The following is an 18,936-nucleotide window of genomic DNA, read 5'->3' on the forward strand; positions in this document are numbered from 1 at the left end:
GACGATATATTTTCACCAGAATCCTTTTTGAAAAATGTACGACCGCAATAACGACCAGGAATGAGTTAGCTTTCAATAAAAAATACATTTGTTTGTGGTAGTTTGACCAGCTTTGTGAAAACTGAGCAGTTTATGAAAATTTCGGTAAACTGCTGACTATTCTCAGAGCTTGTTAAACCGCTGCAACCAAATCTATTTTTATTGAAAGTCAACACATTCGTGGTCATTATTGCTGTCGTACATTTTTCAAAAAAGATTCTGCCTCGGTAATTTTTGAAAAAAGTAAACCAAAATATTAACCGCAAAGGTCCAAATTTCTGCAGTATAAAGTAAGTCTCGAGATAACTCGACATCGTTTTCAGACGTCTTTTTTAGATTTTGTGCTATGTGAAAGCATCGATCCCTCTTAAAGAATTATTATTTAAAAAATTGGTCTTAGTGTACCACTTGATTCTTGCATGGCAACGCTGGAAAGTTTCTGTTCAAAAATATATTGTTACCTCAATGGTGGTCAAAACAGGGACTATTTTTCAGAAAACTTTTTTACAGATTCGTAATTCTTTCGCAGATTTTCTCAATTTTCCTAAAGTCTCCCGATTTTTTTTTTAATTGAGAAAATTTGGGCTAACGTATTCCTATAAATAGTCCCTGGTTCGAAAACTAGTTGCTAATACGTCACACATTTCCTTTTATAAGGGATTCAAATGCATGAAAGAACAGTGTCAGTTTAGCAGACGATTGTATCGAACGATAATAATAATTCTATTCAAAAATGTATACGATTACTATTGACAAGACGTTTGAGTTCTTTATGAAAATATACTACACAACTGGAATATGGCCACGTAAAGATGAATCTTTGTTGCGTCAATCTGCAAAGAGACTATTCTACGCTTCTTTCGGTGTTTTTTTCCCAATTATTTTCGTATTAAATTCTATTTTTTGTGAAGATCCAGATGAATCTCTATTTTCAGTCCAGATGGCAATTATTGTGTCTATTTTTTATTTGAGATTTTTGTACGCTCTGTTTACGAAATCATCGATTCTCGAATTTTTAGCCCAACTGGATCACTACATTGAAAGCCGTAAAGAATATGAGCAAATAAACCAAAAGACAAATAAATTTATCACATTCGTGCGTTCATATGTTGCCATGCTCTGGCTAACTGCTTTTGTGCTCATTATATCTAGGCTGCCACTGTTCTCCTCCGATAGAGGTTTACCATATTTTATCAGTTTCTCTTGGAACGACTCAGAAATTATCTATTGGTTGGCATTTTTGTTCATGACATTGGAAATTTGTGTGTTTAGCATATCTGCTACCTTTACACCCTTCTGTTGGTACTTGTTGCTGAATTTCTCTATCAAGTACGACATGTTGGGAAACAGTTTAAAAAGATTAGGAAGAGGGGGAGTAAAAATGGTCAACACAGTATACAGCAAGAAGAAAAATAATCAGTTCATCGAAGAAATAACTGTTCAGATAAAAAATCATGTCGACCTTTTCAAGTACGACTTCTAGACAATTGGTAATGGATTTCAAATATAAAATTTTTTTTTTCACCAAACAGTACGTTAGAGCGATTTAAAGAATGTTTCCAAACATTTTTTGCAAGTCAAATCATAACCAGTGGTCCCATTATTTGTGCGTCAGTTTACAACTTGGCCTTTGTGAGTATTTACCGGAAGTGTAAAAGTCATAATGTTCAACTAAATTATTTCATGCCAATGTAGGCTTCGAGCGAAAATGTTTTCCTAGCAGAAATCTATCTCAGTATATTGTTCTATGGAATTTTCGATATCTTTTTGGTTATGTACCTGGGAAATGAGATTATCTTGACCAGTGAACCGTTACCCTACTGCTTGTTTCAGTCAAATTGGATGGATCAATCAGAGTCAGCTAAAAAATACGTAATCATTATGGCCGAATTGTTGAAGCAGCCGTATACGCTGTCCGTTGTTATATATCAATTGAACTTGGAAACTTTTACTTCGGTGAGTACAGTGTCGAACACTAGTATTTCAGCATTTCTTATACTTATCCTACAACCTTTACATACATAAACACAGACGTGAAAGATACATTAGAAAGTTTGCGCAATGTATATGACAATTTATAAGTTATAAGTCAGTCGGTTATAAGTTATTTAAGTTCAGTGGGTATAAGTTATAAGTTTAGTGGTTATAAGTCATAATATAAGTAGTTGACACTTATAAAATCAAAGTTTTAAAAGTTCATAAGTTTATAAGTCAAAAATGTTTAAGTCATAAGTTTATACAGTCGAGGAAATTTAGTTTTCGGGTTTTCCAAAGGTATTAATCTTATTTAACCCACACTTTATCCCACAACAATGGAATCCACAAATTTAAATTTAGTTAACACAACCGTCACAATGACGGCGCTGCAGTCACGATTTCAAAATGTGATATAGGGTGGATAAACTAAATTTTGGTTTTGGTTACATTTTCTCTTGGTTTTTAATTATTACATCAGGCTTCTAAATTAAGAGTACCTTTATGCAATATAAACCGTTTGAGTTTGAAAAAAGATGTTTTGTATCAGTGAACGATATAGGAAAGCGTTCTGTACGTCTCAACATACAAAAGAACGTAAAATATAATTGTACATTTAGCCACCCTACGTCCGTCATCGCTTCTATTGTCTTCAAAAACATATTGTGTGCTTGTCATGATATGTATCAGACGTTTGTTTATTTATGTGTCTCATCTAAAATGTTGGCCAGCAAAATTTTGATCATTAAATTCAACGGCAAAATTGATCTAAATGTTAAAATAATTGTGAATAATAGTGAAGTTAATGTGGTTTTGTTTTCTCTTCATAAAGGAATTTGCATCAGTTCGATGTAAAGTGCGGAGCACCATTGGAAAAAAAACTTGTCGCTGAAGAATGATCAAAAAGTTGCTGGACGCAATAGCTTCAACTAATGCTTTGCAGGATATAGAATCGAAATTAGAGAAACACCAAGAGCCGTCCATTTGAAATCTTCATCATCATCATTTCAACTAAAGGTTTTTTTTTAACGAAACGGAAGTTCGCTCGCAGATTCGGATCGGAACATCTCATTCGTTTTCGCTAAAGCTCGTAGCCGTCATTAATCATGATTCCCATGAAGAATCGCCAAAAATACAAAATTGGCAAGGGATGAAGAAACGCCGGCAAAAACAAAGAATGATAAATTTGTCTTTGTTGCGTTTCTTCACACTTTGGCGATTCTTCGTGGTGATTAAACAAATCCTTGGAAATTTATCCTTTAAGAAATTTATCTAAAAGGCGTTATTTGTTCGAAGCTAGTGATATCCTTTTATAAAAGTTACGAAATTCTGCCTGGTTCGATCCTAAGGAAACTCTTATTTTACGTCAGGTAACGGCATCTTGTTCGATCCTAGGGAATTCATACTTTAACGAAAGATCCCGTGGACACTATCATTTTACGAAAGATAATGTAGAGACATTTCAAAAACGTATTTTTACACTTTGGCGTTTCCTCACACTCTGGCGATTTTTCTCTTCTTCTCTTCACACTCTATCGATTTTTCTTGGCAATTCATCATTATGAGGTTCCGAGCCTACGCTGAAATTGTAGCCTATATTTCTGCGTTTCGAAATTTTTGATCGCTGATATCTTTTTACGAGAGCCCTTTTTGAAAAATGTACGACCACATTTTCGAGTAAAAATATGTCAGCTTTGAATAAAAAATAAAATTGTCTGTGAAAGTTCCATGTGCTTTGAGAAAACTGTATCGATGCCCCAAATTTGCATCAAAGGTACACTTTTCTCAAAGCACATGGAACTTTCACAGACAATTTTATTTTTTATTCAAAGCTGACATATTTTTACTCGAAAATGTGGTCGTACATTTTTCAAAAAGGGCTCTCGTAAAAAGATATCAGCGATCAAAAATTTCGAAACGCAGAAATGTAGGCTACAATTTCAGCGTAGGCTCGGAACCTCTTATGGTTGATTTGTTAAATCAACAAGAAAAATCGCCATAATGTGAAGAAAAACCAAGAAATATCGCCAAAGAGTAAAGAAACTCCAAGGATCATAGAGAATTAAAAATTTGTCTTTATGGCGTTTCTTCACACTTCTGAGACTTTTCTTGATGATTTAACAAATCAACTAAATATGATGAATTGTCAAGAAAAATCGCCAAAGTGTGAAGAAACTCCAAAATATGACAAATCGCCAAATAATACAATATTGTCGATTTGACTATAACTTTTATTTAGAAAAAGATTGTACGGGACAGCAATGAAAGTAAATAGATAGGTATGGCCAAACGTTCAAATTTGTTCTAGCTGGAGCACATACGGACTTGCATGGCGCCACCTCAAACAAACTCATTTCTAGTGCAAATTTCCACTAGAAATGAGTTAGTTTGAGGTGGCGCCATGCAAATCCGTATGTGCTCCGACTTGTATGGACTGGCCATACCTACTTATCTACTTTCATTGCGGGACAGTATGTACTGCATATCATATAATTCCTCTCTCTTGTGTTTATCTGTGTTCTACGAAGCCAAAATATAATTTCGGACTACAAGTAAACCGTCTCGTTATTTTCCTAAGTTCCTAATGAGTGCAAAAAGGCTATTTCAACATTAGTTAGGAAAGCATAATTTTTATGTGAATGTTTCTGAGGTTTTCAATCTTAATATTTTCATGAAGTTACAAATAATCCACAGAAAATTTTATTATCCTAGAACGAGGTCGGAAATACATCAAATAAATCAAATAGAAAACAGACTTGGAAATTGTTATTTTGTCTAAAAGTTGATATTAAAATTCTTTGGAAATCGTAAATCGCATAATTGCATGAGCAGGCATCTCAGGATTATAAATCAGGAACTTTGAAGTTCGTCATATATTCATATTCTTATCTTATTCCTGACCAGATTCTGTTTTCATGATTGAGCTCAATCATGAGCTTCACTTATACAAAGAGTTGAATTGATTTCCTATGCCAAATTGTAATTTGGCGAAAAAGAATGTTCCGAATCTGCGTTTCGTTTAAAAAAAAGCCTTTAGTTGAAATGATGATTGTGAAGATTTCAAATGGACGGCTCTTGGTGTTTCTCTAATTTCGATTCTATATCCTGCAAAGCATTAGTTGAAGCTATTGCGTCCAGCAACTTTTTGATCATTCTTCAGCGACAAGTTTTTTTTTCTAATGGTGCTCCGCACTTTACATCGAACTGATGCAAATTCCTTTATGAAGAGAAAACAAAACCACATTAACTTCACTATTATTCACAATTATTTTAACATTTAGATCAATTTTGCCGTTGAATTTAATGATCAAAATTTTGCTGGCCAGCATTTTAGATGAGACACATAAATAAACAAACGTCTGATACATATCATGACAAGCACACAATATGTTTTTGAAGACAATAGAAGCGATGACGGACGTAGGGTGGCTAAATGTACAATTTTATTTTACGTTATTTTGTATGTTGAGACGTACTGAACGCTTTCCTATATCGTTCACTGATACAAAACATCTTTTTTCAAACTCAAACGGTTTATATTGCAAAAAGGTACTCTTAATTTAGAAGCCTGATGTAATAATTAAAAACCAAGAGAAAATGTAACCAAAACCAAAATTTAGTTTATCCACCCTATATCACATTTTGAAATCGTGACTGCAGCGCCGTCATTGCGACCGCTGAGTTAACTAAATTTAAATTTGTGGATTCCATTGTTGTGGGATAAAGTGTGGGTTAAATAAGATTAATACCTTTGGAAAACCCGAAAACTAAATTTCTCCGACTGTAAGTCATACGTTGATAAAAGTGACAAATCCTTAAGTATAGTTTCCACTTAAAAAGAGCACTCCGTTTAGCCTCCGTCTACATGACAGTTGCAAATTAGAACAAAAGAACTGTCACGCAAACGGAGTGGAAATTGAATTTATTTCAATTTTTTACTCCGTTTACGTGACAGTTCCTTTGTTCTATTTTACAACTGTCATGTAAACGGAGGCTAAACGGAGTGCTCTTTTTAAGTGGAAACTATACTTTAAAGTATAGTTTCCACTTAAAAAGAGCACTCCGTTTAGCCTCCGTCTACATGACAGTTGCAAATTAGAACAAAAGAACTGTCGCGCAAACGGAGTGGAAATTGAATTTATTTCAATTTTTTACTCCGTTTACGTGACAGTTCCTTTGTTCTATTTTACAACTGTCATGTAAACGGAGGCTAAACGGAGTGCTCTTTTTAAGTGGAAACTATACTTAAGTGGTAACTTTACAAGTCTGTAGTTTATCAGTTATTTCGAATACCACGTGTGTAGCTCGAAAAGTGAATTATAGTGAAAGTTAATTTCAGTTTTTTAGTTTTTTTATCTTCATTTTACAATTATTTTAACAAAAAAAAACAGAACAATTTTGGCTTTAACTGTAGAGAGAACGATAAGTTTCATTTTTCGTTATTATTCGCTAAAAAAATAAGGAGATATATTCGCAGTATCGTTACGTAGACAACCAGTCTACGAAGCCGTTCGGGAATGTTTGAATGAGAAAAGTGTTATACTGGTAAACTAACTGATAGGAGAGCCCTCTGGCACTGAGATTGTAAAGCGATAGGTGAACTTTGAACATATAAGCTCGAATGATTATTGTGTATGTGTGTTATGCATATGTTAGAACGGAGTTTCTCTTAGTTTTTAGATTCATTCTGTTATAGCATCCAGTAGATGTAAGATTGAAACGCAGCAGAAGGAGTTTCATTTTATTTCATAGACTATTTTTTTGAAATTACAAAAAACTGTGAAAATGTACATGTATTTAGAAAAACGTTGAAAAGTCGTCGAAATTAGAAAGGTTAGTAATTCTTCGAAAAATTGATCGAAATACTAGTGATTTATTCATCAGTGATTTGTCAAAGTTTTTCCAGTTTAAAAAAATAATTTTTCTTCCTGAAGTACCAAAACCGTCACATTCACTCACCAAATTTAGTACCGAAAGAGCTACATTCTCCGACACTTTTTTCTCTCAATTTTCATTCCCGCTTATGTCATTTTCGATCCTATCTTTATTCTTTCCCAAATGTGTCATGTGATATAATGAAGTCAATTTAAACTCAAATCCAGCAATTTATTGTGTGAACTGCAATAACATACACTAATTTATGTTCAATATTCATTCTGTATTAATATTAAGCGTTGCTTCACTACATTTCGAATTTCGAAGAGTATTAAATATGATTTTCTTGTTATAAAGAATGCACTAAATGATAATGCTACGCGCGTATGCATTAATTGGTATTGCTACGCGCTGAACGAAAAATGCTGTACGGTCAACAAATGTAAACAACGACATTAAATTTTTGTATGTTGTTTTGTTCGGAATGTGACTTTGGTACTCCAGGAAGAAAAATAGTATACATACCACGGATCAAAAAGGTGTGTTTTAGACCACGGTGGTGAAAACGTCCAGGGATGGAGCGACGCGAAGCGACCTGGGTCTAAAACACACCTTTTTGATCCTTGGTATGTAACATACTATTTCACCATTTTTCAAATTACGTGCTAATTATCACAGTGTTTTTTCAAGCATTCTTGATTTATTTGTTCCTAATGAATGTATACTGATTACACTGACATTTACTTATACATTCACGACCTTTAAAGTTGCTACTTGAGGACTTGTCAATTATTAACGTGAGACTTATAAACTTATTACTTGAACATTTTTGACTTATAAACTTATGAACTTATAGCTTCGATTATATAAGTAGTCGACTTATAACTTATGACTTGTAACCACTTAACTTATAACTGATAACGAACCGACTTATAACTTATAAATTTCCATTTATAAGTCGACTTATAATTATATGTCATTTGCGCAAACTCTCTATAACACACAGATTTTAAACGTCTCCACGGATTACATGAAAAATCAGTGTTGGTATTACATTGCATAAGATGCTGAAATACTAATTTCCGACATTGTGAATTGTCTGCAAATTTGAATTTTTACTTAAACAAAATGTTTCTCATTACAGATAATTAATACTGCCTACAGCATGTTTAACCTCTTAAAAAGTGTTCAAGAAGAATAAGATCCATGTTAAATTTTATCCTGGAAATATTTTCACAATAGTTATTTATCACCAAGTTGCGTGCAATGTTTTTTAAGGCAACAAATGTATTACTTTTCGTCACTGAGTTGAGAAATAGTTATTTTTGCAATCCCGTGCCATAATCCTCACCTTTCCATGCATGTGTTTGATGTCGTATGAACGAAGATTCACGAATACCTTCGATAAGTTTGATAGCGCGCGAGAATTATTCTTCTCACACTACAAAACTTTTCCTGCACGCTATCGCACCACTTATCTTGTGTAAAGATTCAATTTTTTATATATAAAAATCTTGCAGAGACCAGAATTCAAAAACAATACGCAGGGATGCATGTGCCTCACTATTGTAACTTTTAGCAACTAATTTTGAAGGCGACGATAGTGGGGTACTTTTTCAGCCATTTTCCGACTTTTCTCACTTTTTCGCCGTTTCCTATTAAAACGATATAGAACTTCTACGTAAAAAATCTGCCCGCGGCGCTACTACTTTCAGCATATTTAGTGTTCCTACTATTCTGATGAGGAAAATTCATCTGGGACCACAACCGTCTCTGAATTTTCCGTTTTCGATTCTAGATTATCACTTGTTGACTTTTGTCTTTCCAATCGTAATTTCTAGCCTTTTAAAATATTTCAATGTCCTGACCTCTATTCGACAGATAATGGTAATCTTGGTTACAACGGCAATATTTAGTTTTTCCTTAAAGAACCTATTCCATATTTTCACACATTCAATGGAATCCACTGTTTATACCAACGCACTGCTCCTAGCATGAACACTACTTTGACCGAGGATTTGTCAGTCCATTGTTTTATTTTGTGCTACTTCGACACACACACACGCATATATAAAACGCGGAGCTAACTTCATCGCGTACAACTGACGGTTTCATTTGTTTTTAATTGAAAATTTTTAAACAGCACCACGGCTAACGACGCGAAAACGTTTTTTCATAATTATTTGTGAAAACTTCTGAAAAAATTATCGAAATGGTGCTACAGTGCTGCGTAAAAGGTTGCGAAACTGTTGGAAACAATAATTTTCATAGTTTTCCAACAAATAAGTTGAGGGCCGAAAAATGGATTGCTGCAACGAAAGCTTTCCATTTGGTTGAACGGTTGAATGCCAACAAATTGGCGAATTCGTATTACAAAGTTTGCAGAAAGCATTTCGACGGGTCAGACTTGACCAAGAACGGAAAAGGACAGATTGTGGTGAAACCAGATTGCTTGCCGAGTCTGTTCCTGCCCAATGAAACTGTCGTAAGTTACCAGCATTTGATTTGATTTTGTGTGATCCTGTATGACTCCAAGTTGAATCTAGGTTCCACCAGCTTCAGCGATAGCATATGGTTCACAACATCAGCGTTCACTGGCAACGGTATGTTTTTGCGAGGTCATTAGAAATACAATGATCAACTAATAACGCTTGAAAAACCTTAGAACAAATTGACGAAACCGGACGAACAGGTTGATGATACCGACAAAGCCGTAAATGTGGTCAAATTGATATCCGAGGAGGAGCTAAGAAATCATCAGAAGACTGCTCGTCAGACCGCCAACTGCTCCAAAGTTACAGAAGTCACGGTTTGTGTGTACGTTTGGTGTCGGTGCGGTCATACTATGTTTCGTTTCGTTTCCAACGATCAACAGGTGAATGAGATCGACAGCGACGTACATGTGGTTGATGGGATATCCGGAAATCACCCCGTAAATCAAGAGAACAGTGCTCGACAGACCGACAACTGCTCCAAAGTTACAGAAGTCACGGTTTGTGTGTCCGTTTGGTGTCGGTGCAGTCTTGTTATGTTTCGTTTTGTTTCCAACGATCAACAGGTGAATGAGATTGAGGTGATATCCGTAAAGCACCCAGTAAATCAACAGAAAAGTGCTCGTCAAACTGCCAATCGCTCCAAATCAAGCCCTAAAGCCTCGATAACAATGGTTTGTGTATATGTTTGGTGTCATGTGCAGTCTTGTTATGTGTCGTCTTGTACTTTATTCAATAAATGTGATCGTCTTGTGTGTCTACGATTTTTTTTTAATTAGACAGAATACCATAGGTAATCAAACCAGTAGGTGTCTTGAAACTATAGAAGAATTGTAATTGGTTTAAATCGAAAATATGTTTGTCATTCAGCTTCACATTCATATAATAAATACTTGAGATATAGCTCCCCGTCAAGTAATCCATGTTATTTGAATCAGCACCAAGGTGATGTTAGATGGACTTTTCAAGCTACTGGTGTTGAAAACATCAGCTTTGTTGTACATTAGCTTTAAAACGAAATTCTATAAATCGATTCATTGATAGATGATATAATTTAACCGTTTTATCTTGAGATTATTTAAACTTTTTATTTTGAAAATATCTGATCAAGTCGAGTTCTTAACCGATGGACCTAATTATCGTAAAAATCGAAACCATCAAAGGTCAAGAAAAAAACAGTGGAAATAAAATTTAACATCGACTCACTGAGTTGAGAAAATAAGAATTTTCACAATCGAACAAACTCCCACACTGGGAATTCGGGCGATTCCCGAATGACCTTTTACCCGAAGTGCCTCTAGTGGTAGTCTAGATAGCCAGTCCGGCACTGCTATCAGTACTGCTATACCGAATATGATCGGAAATAAATAATGACAGAAACGTACCATCAATTCCACCAATTTTTTAGAGTCCAAATTTTACTTTAAAGCAAAAAATTGAATTCTTGACAAATCTACTACATCAAAATATTTGTTAATTTTGAAGTTACTGCAAGCATACGGCAGTTGCAATGTGTTAGTTTTAACATTCGAATTACCTGTAATCTATCTTCGAAATGGTCCCTCTTTAACGTATGATACTTGAGAAATGAAATAGGGCTATATCTGGGTTCTCATTTGCGAGGCGCTATTACAATTTTTTTTTGCGTTTAACTGATACCTGGACTCTATGCAACAAATTTTCAATAAAATTACTTTCAGCCGCACAGTGTGCTGCATTCTTAATCAGCCGTGAATCTTAATCACCTAGTCATTTTAAGTCACTGGGAAATCATAATCTTATAGAATTCTTAATCCCGGGAATTCTTGTTCATCTCCGATTTTTAATCACGTGTGTTTTCTAAACACTTGGGATTCCTTAAGGTAAGGTGTTCCTTGGTATACCGACCTCGGGTGCACCGAGATGTGGCGTGGTGTGCCGCGGCACAGTGTGGTGCACGGACGTAGGCCGAGGTGGAGTGAAGTGCACTGACTTCTACAAAATGATACAGAAAGTAGGAAGTATATTGTAGATGCTAGTGCATAACAACAAACACCACAGCCGCCCGATCGAAGGAATGTAGTAGACCATTTCTGCAACCTGAAATTTTTAGTTCAGAACACCTATGTTTATCGTCTTCTCCTGTATTACGTAGATTTTTTTATTTCGATTCCAGAACGTATCACGGTCGAGTAAGTTAAGTTATTACAAACGTCGTGCTAAGGAACTGCAGCAGAGAGTAAAAGAAAACAAGATCAACGACTCCACAGTTTTGAACTATTTAAAGACGAAGTTCAATGAACAACTGCTGGAGTTCGTTGACATGCAATTGAAGAACTGTGGACGCTCGAAACACGGTCGACGTTACACACCCAAGCAGAAAAGTCTGTGCTTAGCGATGTATAAGCAGGGGCCAAAAGCATATCGCTTCAATGAAAAATGGTCCTGTCTGCCGACCAGACGAACATTGGGCCGCTACAGCGCACAATTGATTTTCAAATCCGGAGTCGACGAGAAAATTCTTGCTGCAGTGAAAAACATCGTCACAAACTGGCCTGCAAGCGACAAGTACTGCACATTCGGTTGGGACGAAGTGTCTCTGAACGAACACTTAGATTACTGTCAGTCGATGGACAAAATCGAGGGTTTCGTAGAAATGTGCAAGCCAAAAGTGCCCATTTTTGCGACACATGCATTGACCTTTATGGTGCGTGGAATTGCGGTACCCTACAAACAGTCCGTCGGATACTTTTATACGAATGGTGTGAAGTCCTTTGAATTGGTCGAATTGGTTAAGTTAATGATAGAACGAGTATCCACAACAGGTAACTATAAAAGTAAAGACGTTTTCGTCATTTTAAGGCTCGGAACAGGTCAGGTCAACCTGAACTGAATAACCTGAAACCTGATCAGACCTGGACCTATCTTATATATTTTCACCTGACCTGATTTGACCTGAACCTGAAAAATGTGTTACGCATGGAGCCACGGGACGAAAGACATTATTTTAAAACTCAGCGGTAACGAAAACTAACAAAAAATATCCGAATGAATAGGTCAATTCACGTTTCAGGTTAAATCTGAAACAGGTCAGGTCAGGTTAAGTTTAGAATATATCAGGTCAGGTTAGGTCAAATGAAAATCAAGTCAGATGAACTTGATCTGTTGCAATAAGTTTGTTTGTTTCTGAGCATTTCTTTATCTTATTTTAAAGGACTGAAGCCGATTCTCTCTGTGTGTGACACATGCAATGTAAACGCGAACACAGTGAATGAATTGGTTTATCCTCGTGCGAACCAAACGCAACAAACTGGCCAATTACTGCAGTACAAAGTAAACGGACATAGGATAATACACACATACGATCCATCACACCTCATAAAGGTGATTCGAAATAATTTCGAAGTGAAAAATGTCGCACATTTTATTTCTGAACGATGGCAACCTGGCTGCGCAGATTATGCTGGTTCAATTCAAATCGCGGCGTGGGATGATATAAACCAATTGTACCGTATGGATATACGTGCTGTACGGAGCGTGTTACCTAAGCTAACAGATGAACACTTGAAGCCCAACAAATTGAAAATGAAGGTGTCTGTTGCGACTCAAGTGTTCAGCAACACGTGCGGAACCGTGATGCTAGAATGTGTGGATAATGGAAAGGTGCCGGAAGATTTCGCCACTACTGCACGTTTCATTTTGTTCGTGAATGACTTATTTGACAGCATTAATGGTTGTGATAAGTACCCTGTTGATTCCCTCAAGAGTGCCGTAACGCCAATGTCGATACACTCAGAGTTCTGGGAATATGCGCTGGTCATGCTGGAGAATATGTTTTTTGTCGACAAAGGCACCGGCGAAAGGAACAATCGTTCTTCCGTACTGAAGAAGTTCGAGTCTACTATTAGAGGCTATCAGGACGTCGCGAGGACATGTTTTCAGGCTGGCATTCCGAAACTCGAAATAAGGTATCACGTCAACTTAATTAAACGAATTGATATGCTCTGATATTTGCTTGAGCCTCGGCTTGAGCAACAAGTTGATTCACTCCGAAAAAAAAAAACAGAAATGTGAAAGACTAACACAATCGACATTGTGAATATCATTGACTTGTTGGTGGCATCTACAGTTGATCAATTTTCCTGAAAACATGTTCTTTCCTACGTTTTTAGAAATACGACTCAAGACGGACTCGAAAACTTCTTTGGTTGTGTTAAGTCCTGCAACTCAAGTAATAAAACGACGGCGAACCAGTACCGCACTGGCTATACAACGATGATAATCAACAATATAACAGGAACTAACTCACTGAAAACAAATTGTCAGCCCGACGATTCCACAGCAATTCTAACAAATATTCACGAATTTATTTCTGTGTGCCGGGAACAGCCAAGCGATGCCATTTACTTGTCGTACCCCGAGCCTGTGCTATCAGGCTGTCATGACTCGATGGCATCAACATATGATGTTGATGTTGATGTTGATGTTGATGTTGATTCACTTATATACTTCGATCCGGAAGGCGAAAATGAAATCGGTTCTTCAGATGTTATGAACGAAGCTGACGACAGTTTAAATTCTCAGTTTCTGAACACTAATGTTGATCTGAACCAACTGACACGTATTTCAAATGACGGCAGCAGGATCTGCCAGAAAGTATTGAAAACACTGACATGCAACGATTGTAAGGAGAATATTGACTTAATGGACCAAGATGCTGCACTGATGAGTGTAGAAAAGTTGCTTAAGCATTTAAGCAAAACTATTGTCGACATTTGCTCGCAAGATTCAATTAAGAAGAAACTTCTCAGTAGTGTGGAAGGATTGGATGTTCATGTCATTGGGTGTTTTGATCATGTCGATGTGATTGTCCGAAAAGTTAAGAACTTTGCAGTTGATCAAGCTCTACTTTCATTCTGCAACAACATTAACCAAATATTATCAGGAAAGATTGACACCTTGCCCGCAATGCCCAATGCCATTCAAAAGCTTGCTTTTGAGCACCGAATTAAGAAACGTGGTATCGGGAAGTACACCGATAAATTTAATTCGTGATCAGCCAATACAACTTTAACATGTTAATTACATTGCACTAAACTAAACTTAGAACTAATCGAACCGGATAAAAAACAATTAAACCAAAATTGTAGAAATGATTCGATTATTATTCGGTTAATTGGAAATAAAAATTGAATTGAAGAACTTAATCCGCTGTTTGAAAGACTACAGAACCTTTCCGGACGGTAGCTACTGCAAAATTAAATGATGAGCACTGGCGTACGAGCCCTTTTATAGCAAATTATATGATGCAAGAAGGTTCGATTCGATTCAAAAGATAAATCCTGATAATCGACGAACTTATTCTGAAAATGTGTGGCGTTGACATTGACCACCACGTCTGGCCATTCGGTATCATCGGTGTCATTTGAGCTGATGTGGTCGAATTAGTTTCATGATTTGGTGTATCAACAATGTATTGACGATTAGGCAGTAATACAACTTCGAAGTCTGTAATTGAAGCAAGAATATTCCACTGATAATATTATCTGGCAATTCTCTCTCGTCTTGGTGAAGATGAAAGTCTCAAAAGATCGAAATACGTAGTCACACGGTATCAAGCTCCATGTATTTTTAGACCATGAGACCACGTATTTCGAGTTTTGAGACTTTTACTTTTACACTGGCTCGGTCATCAATACATGAAGGTCACAGAAATTTGAATATATAAATTACACGTGCCCGTAAAGAGGTATAATAAGATGTCAAACCTGCGACATGACATCTGTTTAGTAATCGCTGATGTCGCTGATTCAGGTGAGTTAAGTATGATCATCGAGTCCATCCTTAAAGTGCAGAAACCACAACATGTTTCACACAGTTTTCTTTTCATTCGAATTAGAAGCCATCTCAAAGCAATTCGTTAGAGAGTTGATGTTGAATACAACTGAATCAAATTTGGATGTCTTTTGTCCGATTCCTTTATTATTAGCAATAGTTTGTAGGCTTTAGTTTCCAAGTGGTTTCACTATTTCTGATTACATTTTTTCATTTTGTTTTTTGACGACTGACGGTTGTTTTATTTTTATCACACAGTTTTCTCAAAATTTGGCAAAGATTTTAATTACTGTCCACAAATTATCTCGTTCTTTCAAAGTTTCATGGTCAGTATCTAATTTCGGCCGATAGCACAACAAAATAAATTTTTGATTTAATTGACAACTTGACATTTTGATATTCCGAACATCAGCTAACTTCACGTGAAGTATTACTTCGAAAATTGTGTTCGACATTTTAACAAAGAGCTGTCACAGTCCCGACTTTGACAAATGTCCAATTTGGAGGCTTTTGTGATGAGAGCTACCGCTTAAGATTGATTGTATTGTGTGTTTTAACTCATACAACGAAAACAAGTCATCTATCTTTACGAAAAAATCACAGATTTTTTTTGTTATAATTTTCTTCCTAAAATTTTTCGGGTAAAATTTTTGTTGATAAAACTTTCGCATGCTTTCCTCATCAGCTGCCATTTGTGACGCATATCTTTTTGCGTGTCGAATCTGTAAGCGTCACCTACACCGATATCAGTTCTTTTGTAAGTGGATAACAGGACTTGCGTCACACCTCCACTGTAAGTGGTTTTGGGCGATATCAGCTCTTTTGTAAGTTTAGATTTTTTAGAATTTGGTCGCAGATAATAGACAATTATATTGTGCAGTTTGAACGAAAATATTCTTCTAACAAAAATGTATAACTTTCTCTTTCATCTTTACCTTCCAGCTTTCATTTGACGAAAATCGAAAATATTACTAAATTCAAAAATTTGACGAAAATCGAAAATTTTGAGAAAAATTGAAAATTTGAGGCACTTAAAACGCTCATCGCTCCCAAACAGACGACTTTTTAGGAAACACGTATCGACTAGAATCTAAAACTCTATAACTTTGTCTTTTACACGAGGTTTCCATCTGCCGTATTTTCCGAGTTATGGCTGACATAGCTCGCACTTAAAACGCTCATAGCTCCCAAATAGACGACTTTTTAGTTTTACACGAGGTTTCCATCTGCCGTATTTTCCGAGTTATGGCTGACATAGCTCGCACTTAAAATACTCATAGGTCCCAAATAGACGACTTTTTAGGAAAACCATGAAACGCGTGTCGACTAGAATCTAAAACTCTATAACTTTGTCTTTTACACGAGGTTTCCATCTGCCGTATTTTCCTAGTTATGGCTGACATAGCTCGCACTTAAAACGCCTTTTAGACGCCTTTTTATTAAAACCATGAAACACGTGTCGACTGAAATCTGAAACTCTATAAATTTGTCTTTTAAACGAACTTTCTATCTGCCATATTTTCTGAGTTATGGGTCCTATAGCTCAATGGCTCAAAACGCTCGTAGCTCCGAAATTATAAGCTTTTATAAAAATTCCTTCAAATTAGTTTCTTAGAATTACGTCCTTAACATACCCTGAAAATTTCAGCCAAATCCACCGTTAAATTAAAAAGTTTCGCCGTAACAAAGTGACAAAGGTTGGTAAAATTCATCAATTTCAAAATGTATGAAATTCCATTTCTTCATACAAATTTCTGCAAATTTCCAAGTTTTGAAATTTAATATCTCGGCCAAATCTTAACCTTATGAGGCGTGTGATAGCTCGTTGAACTCGTATGGACGCCCAGATTACGAATAAAATAAGTGGGGGATAGTAGGAGCGGAGTCAAAAAAGTTGTGTATATATGTTCCTCAGTCCTGCGGAAAAAAATTTTGTCAAATTTTTCAGTGTGAACGGACTTGCGTCACGGCCCTTCACTAACGTAGGGCCATGATTCCTCAGTCCTGCGAAAAAAAAATTTGTCAAATTTTTCAGTATGAACGGACTTGCGTCACGGCCCTTCACTAACGTAGGGCCATGATGAATAGTAAATAGTCAGTCGAATATGGCGAATTCTGTGACCTTGTCCTGTGTCGGACATTTTTCGTTATGGAATTGCTCGCAAACTACAGGACTTTCCTTAGAGTTTTGTTAGTCACGGCGAAGGTCATGGATTGATTCTTAAGCTAATTTAAATTTGTTAGAAATCTTTTGAAATCCACTGAGATTTCATAAATTTTTTAAACATGATAATCGCAATTAATGGTCGAATAAGCGCATTTGAAATAAAATCGCTGCAAAATCTGTAGTTCTCTACAAACTTTTTGGTAATTTTTCGAAAAAAAAATCCCGTTATACAACTCATACTGAGCAACTAATTACTATAGTAATCCATGCCCTTGTGTGACTAACAAACTTTGTACGAAAATATCTCGAAATCCATAGAATTTTCATAAGAGCATCTTGGAATCATCTGAATTGCTCGAAAATTACAGCAATATTTTTAGAACAACTTTTATGGAGCATTACTCCACCGAATTCAAGGGAATCCACGATGGCCTGAAAAAAGTCTGATTGATATCGAATTATTTGAGTTTAAAGTTTCGTTAGTCAGGGGACTAGTCAAGGTAACTGATCTATGAGCGAACGATTGACTTAGCACTAGATCACGATTTGTTCTTTTAAACTTATTTTGATTTTTTTTTTGAAGATTATGAACGCATCATTTATTCTAACTTTTCTTGTTTGCTGCCCTTTTTTCTATCCTATTTTGCTTGTGGATTTTCGTTAATTAATTTTTGTTCAGCTGGCTGTTTTTTTTTTATTTATATTCTTTCTATGACTTTCATACTTTGTACGATTTGTTTTACACCTAAAATAGCTCCTTTGAATTGTTAATTAGCATACTGGAGCTATGCGGTTTTTATGTTCAGTTTAGATTTTTTGTTAAATAAAGAAGTGAAGAAGTAAAAAAAGTTTCGTTAGTCAGGGGACAGGTCATGGATTGCTTCATTTAAAGTAAATTTTGTCGACTCTGTTTCTGTTATGAGGGTTACATTTTTGTTTTAAATCGTTATTACTTATACAGCTTAGCTTGGCTTGGTTTTATACGTAATTTTTCATGGAAAAATCACTTTGGCTAGTAGTCGCCACGCGAAATTCCTACTTTATTAGTGTAATTTCGCGCCCATAAGGAATTTCTTGCTGGTAGGAATCTCGCAACGTCTCAGTTGCGATGCAGGCATCCTAACATTTTGTAAAAGGAAAATCCACTTTTTCTGAGTAAGGATACCGGTATCCTTGATGCAAAATATGTGTATCTCAGTTGGGATACCGGTATCCTAACGTTTTGTAAAAGGAAAATCCACACTTTCTAAGGATACCGGTATCCCTGATACAAAGCTCTAGGGTGTTAGAATAAAATTCGCATCTCCAAAATTTATGTGCCTGATACTCAACTGAATCTACCGCCAATTTATCGGCAGGTACTCGTAAAAATTCTCTAAATCAAGTTAGCCATTGAAAAATGTATGGGCGCGAAATTACACTATAATATGTGTAATCTCGCGCGGCGCGAAATTACTCGTTACCATCACTTTTCTACAGTGCCGAAGATGCTACTAACAATCTTTTGGCCAAAGTGTGAACGCAAATGCACGTAAGTTTAGCCCTTGACCAATGACTGCCACTTTTCTAAATGTA

General features: G+C 36.0%; 2 protein-coding genes across 4 annotated transcripts; both read left to right on the forward strand.

Moving 5' to 3' along the window:
• The first annotated feature begins 751 nt into the window (after window positions 1-751).
• LOC119084455 (odorant receptor 94b-like) lies at window positions 752-8,089 on the forward strand. The gene is made up of 4 exons (XM_037194437.1): window positions 752-1,509; window positions 1,572-1,671; window positions 1,735-1,995; window positions 8,033-8,089. Exons 1-4 carry the CDS (start codon window positions 773-775, stop codon window positions 8,087-8,089), a joined length of 1,155 nt encoding a protein of 384 aa, XP_037050332.1. The 5' UTR covers window positions 752-772.
• A 150-nt stretch (window positions 8,090-8,239) lies between these two features.
• Window positions 8,240-13,398, forward strand: LOC119084205. Of its 3 annotated transcripts, none has more exons than XM_037194085.1 (6): window positions 8,240-9,373; window positions 9,435-9,491; window positions 9,554-9,880; window positions 9,947-10,054; window positions 11,536-12,184; window positions 12,574-13,398. In XM_037194085.1, exons 1-6 carry the CDS (start codon window positions 9,101-9,103, stop codon window positions 13,365-13,367), a joined length of 2,208 nt encoding a protein of 735 aa, XP_037049980.1. In that variant the 5' UTR covers window positions 8,240-9,100; the 3' UTR covers window positions 13,368-13,398. The 3 variants fall into 3 exon arrangements, with proteins under 3 accessions (XP_037049980.1, XP_037049981.1, XP_037049979.1); XM_037194086.1 differs by having other exon boundaries at window positions 9,554-9,697; window positions 9,764-10,054; XM_037194084.1 differs by having other exon boundaries at window positions 9,554-10,054.
• Window positions 13,399-18,936: the final 5,538 nt, after the last annotated feature.

Source organism: Bradysia coprophila, unplaced genomic scaffold, assembly GCF_014529535.1.
Source record: "Bradysia coprophila strain Holo2 unplaced genomic scaffold, BU_Bcop_v1 contig_732, whole genome shotgun sequence".
Classification (NCBI taxonomy): domain Eukaryota; kingdom Metazoa; phylum Arthropoda; class Insecta; order Diptera; family Sciaridae; genus Bradysia; species Bradysia coprophila.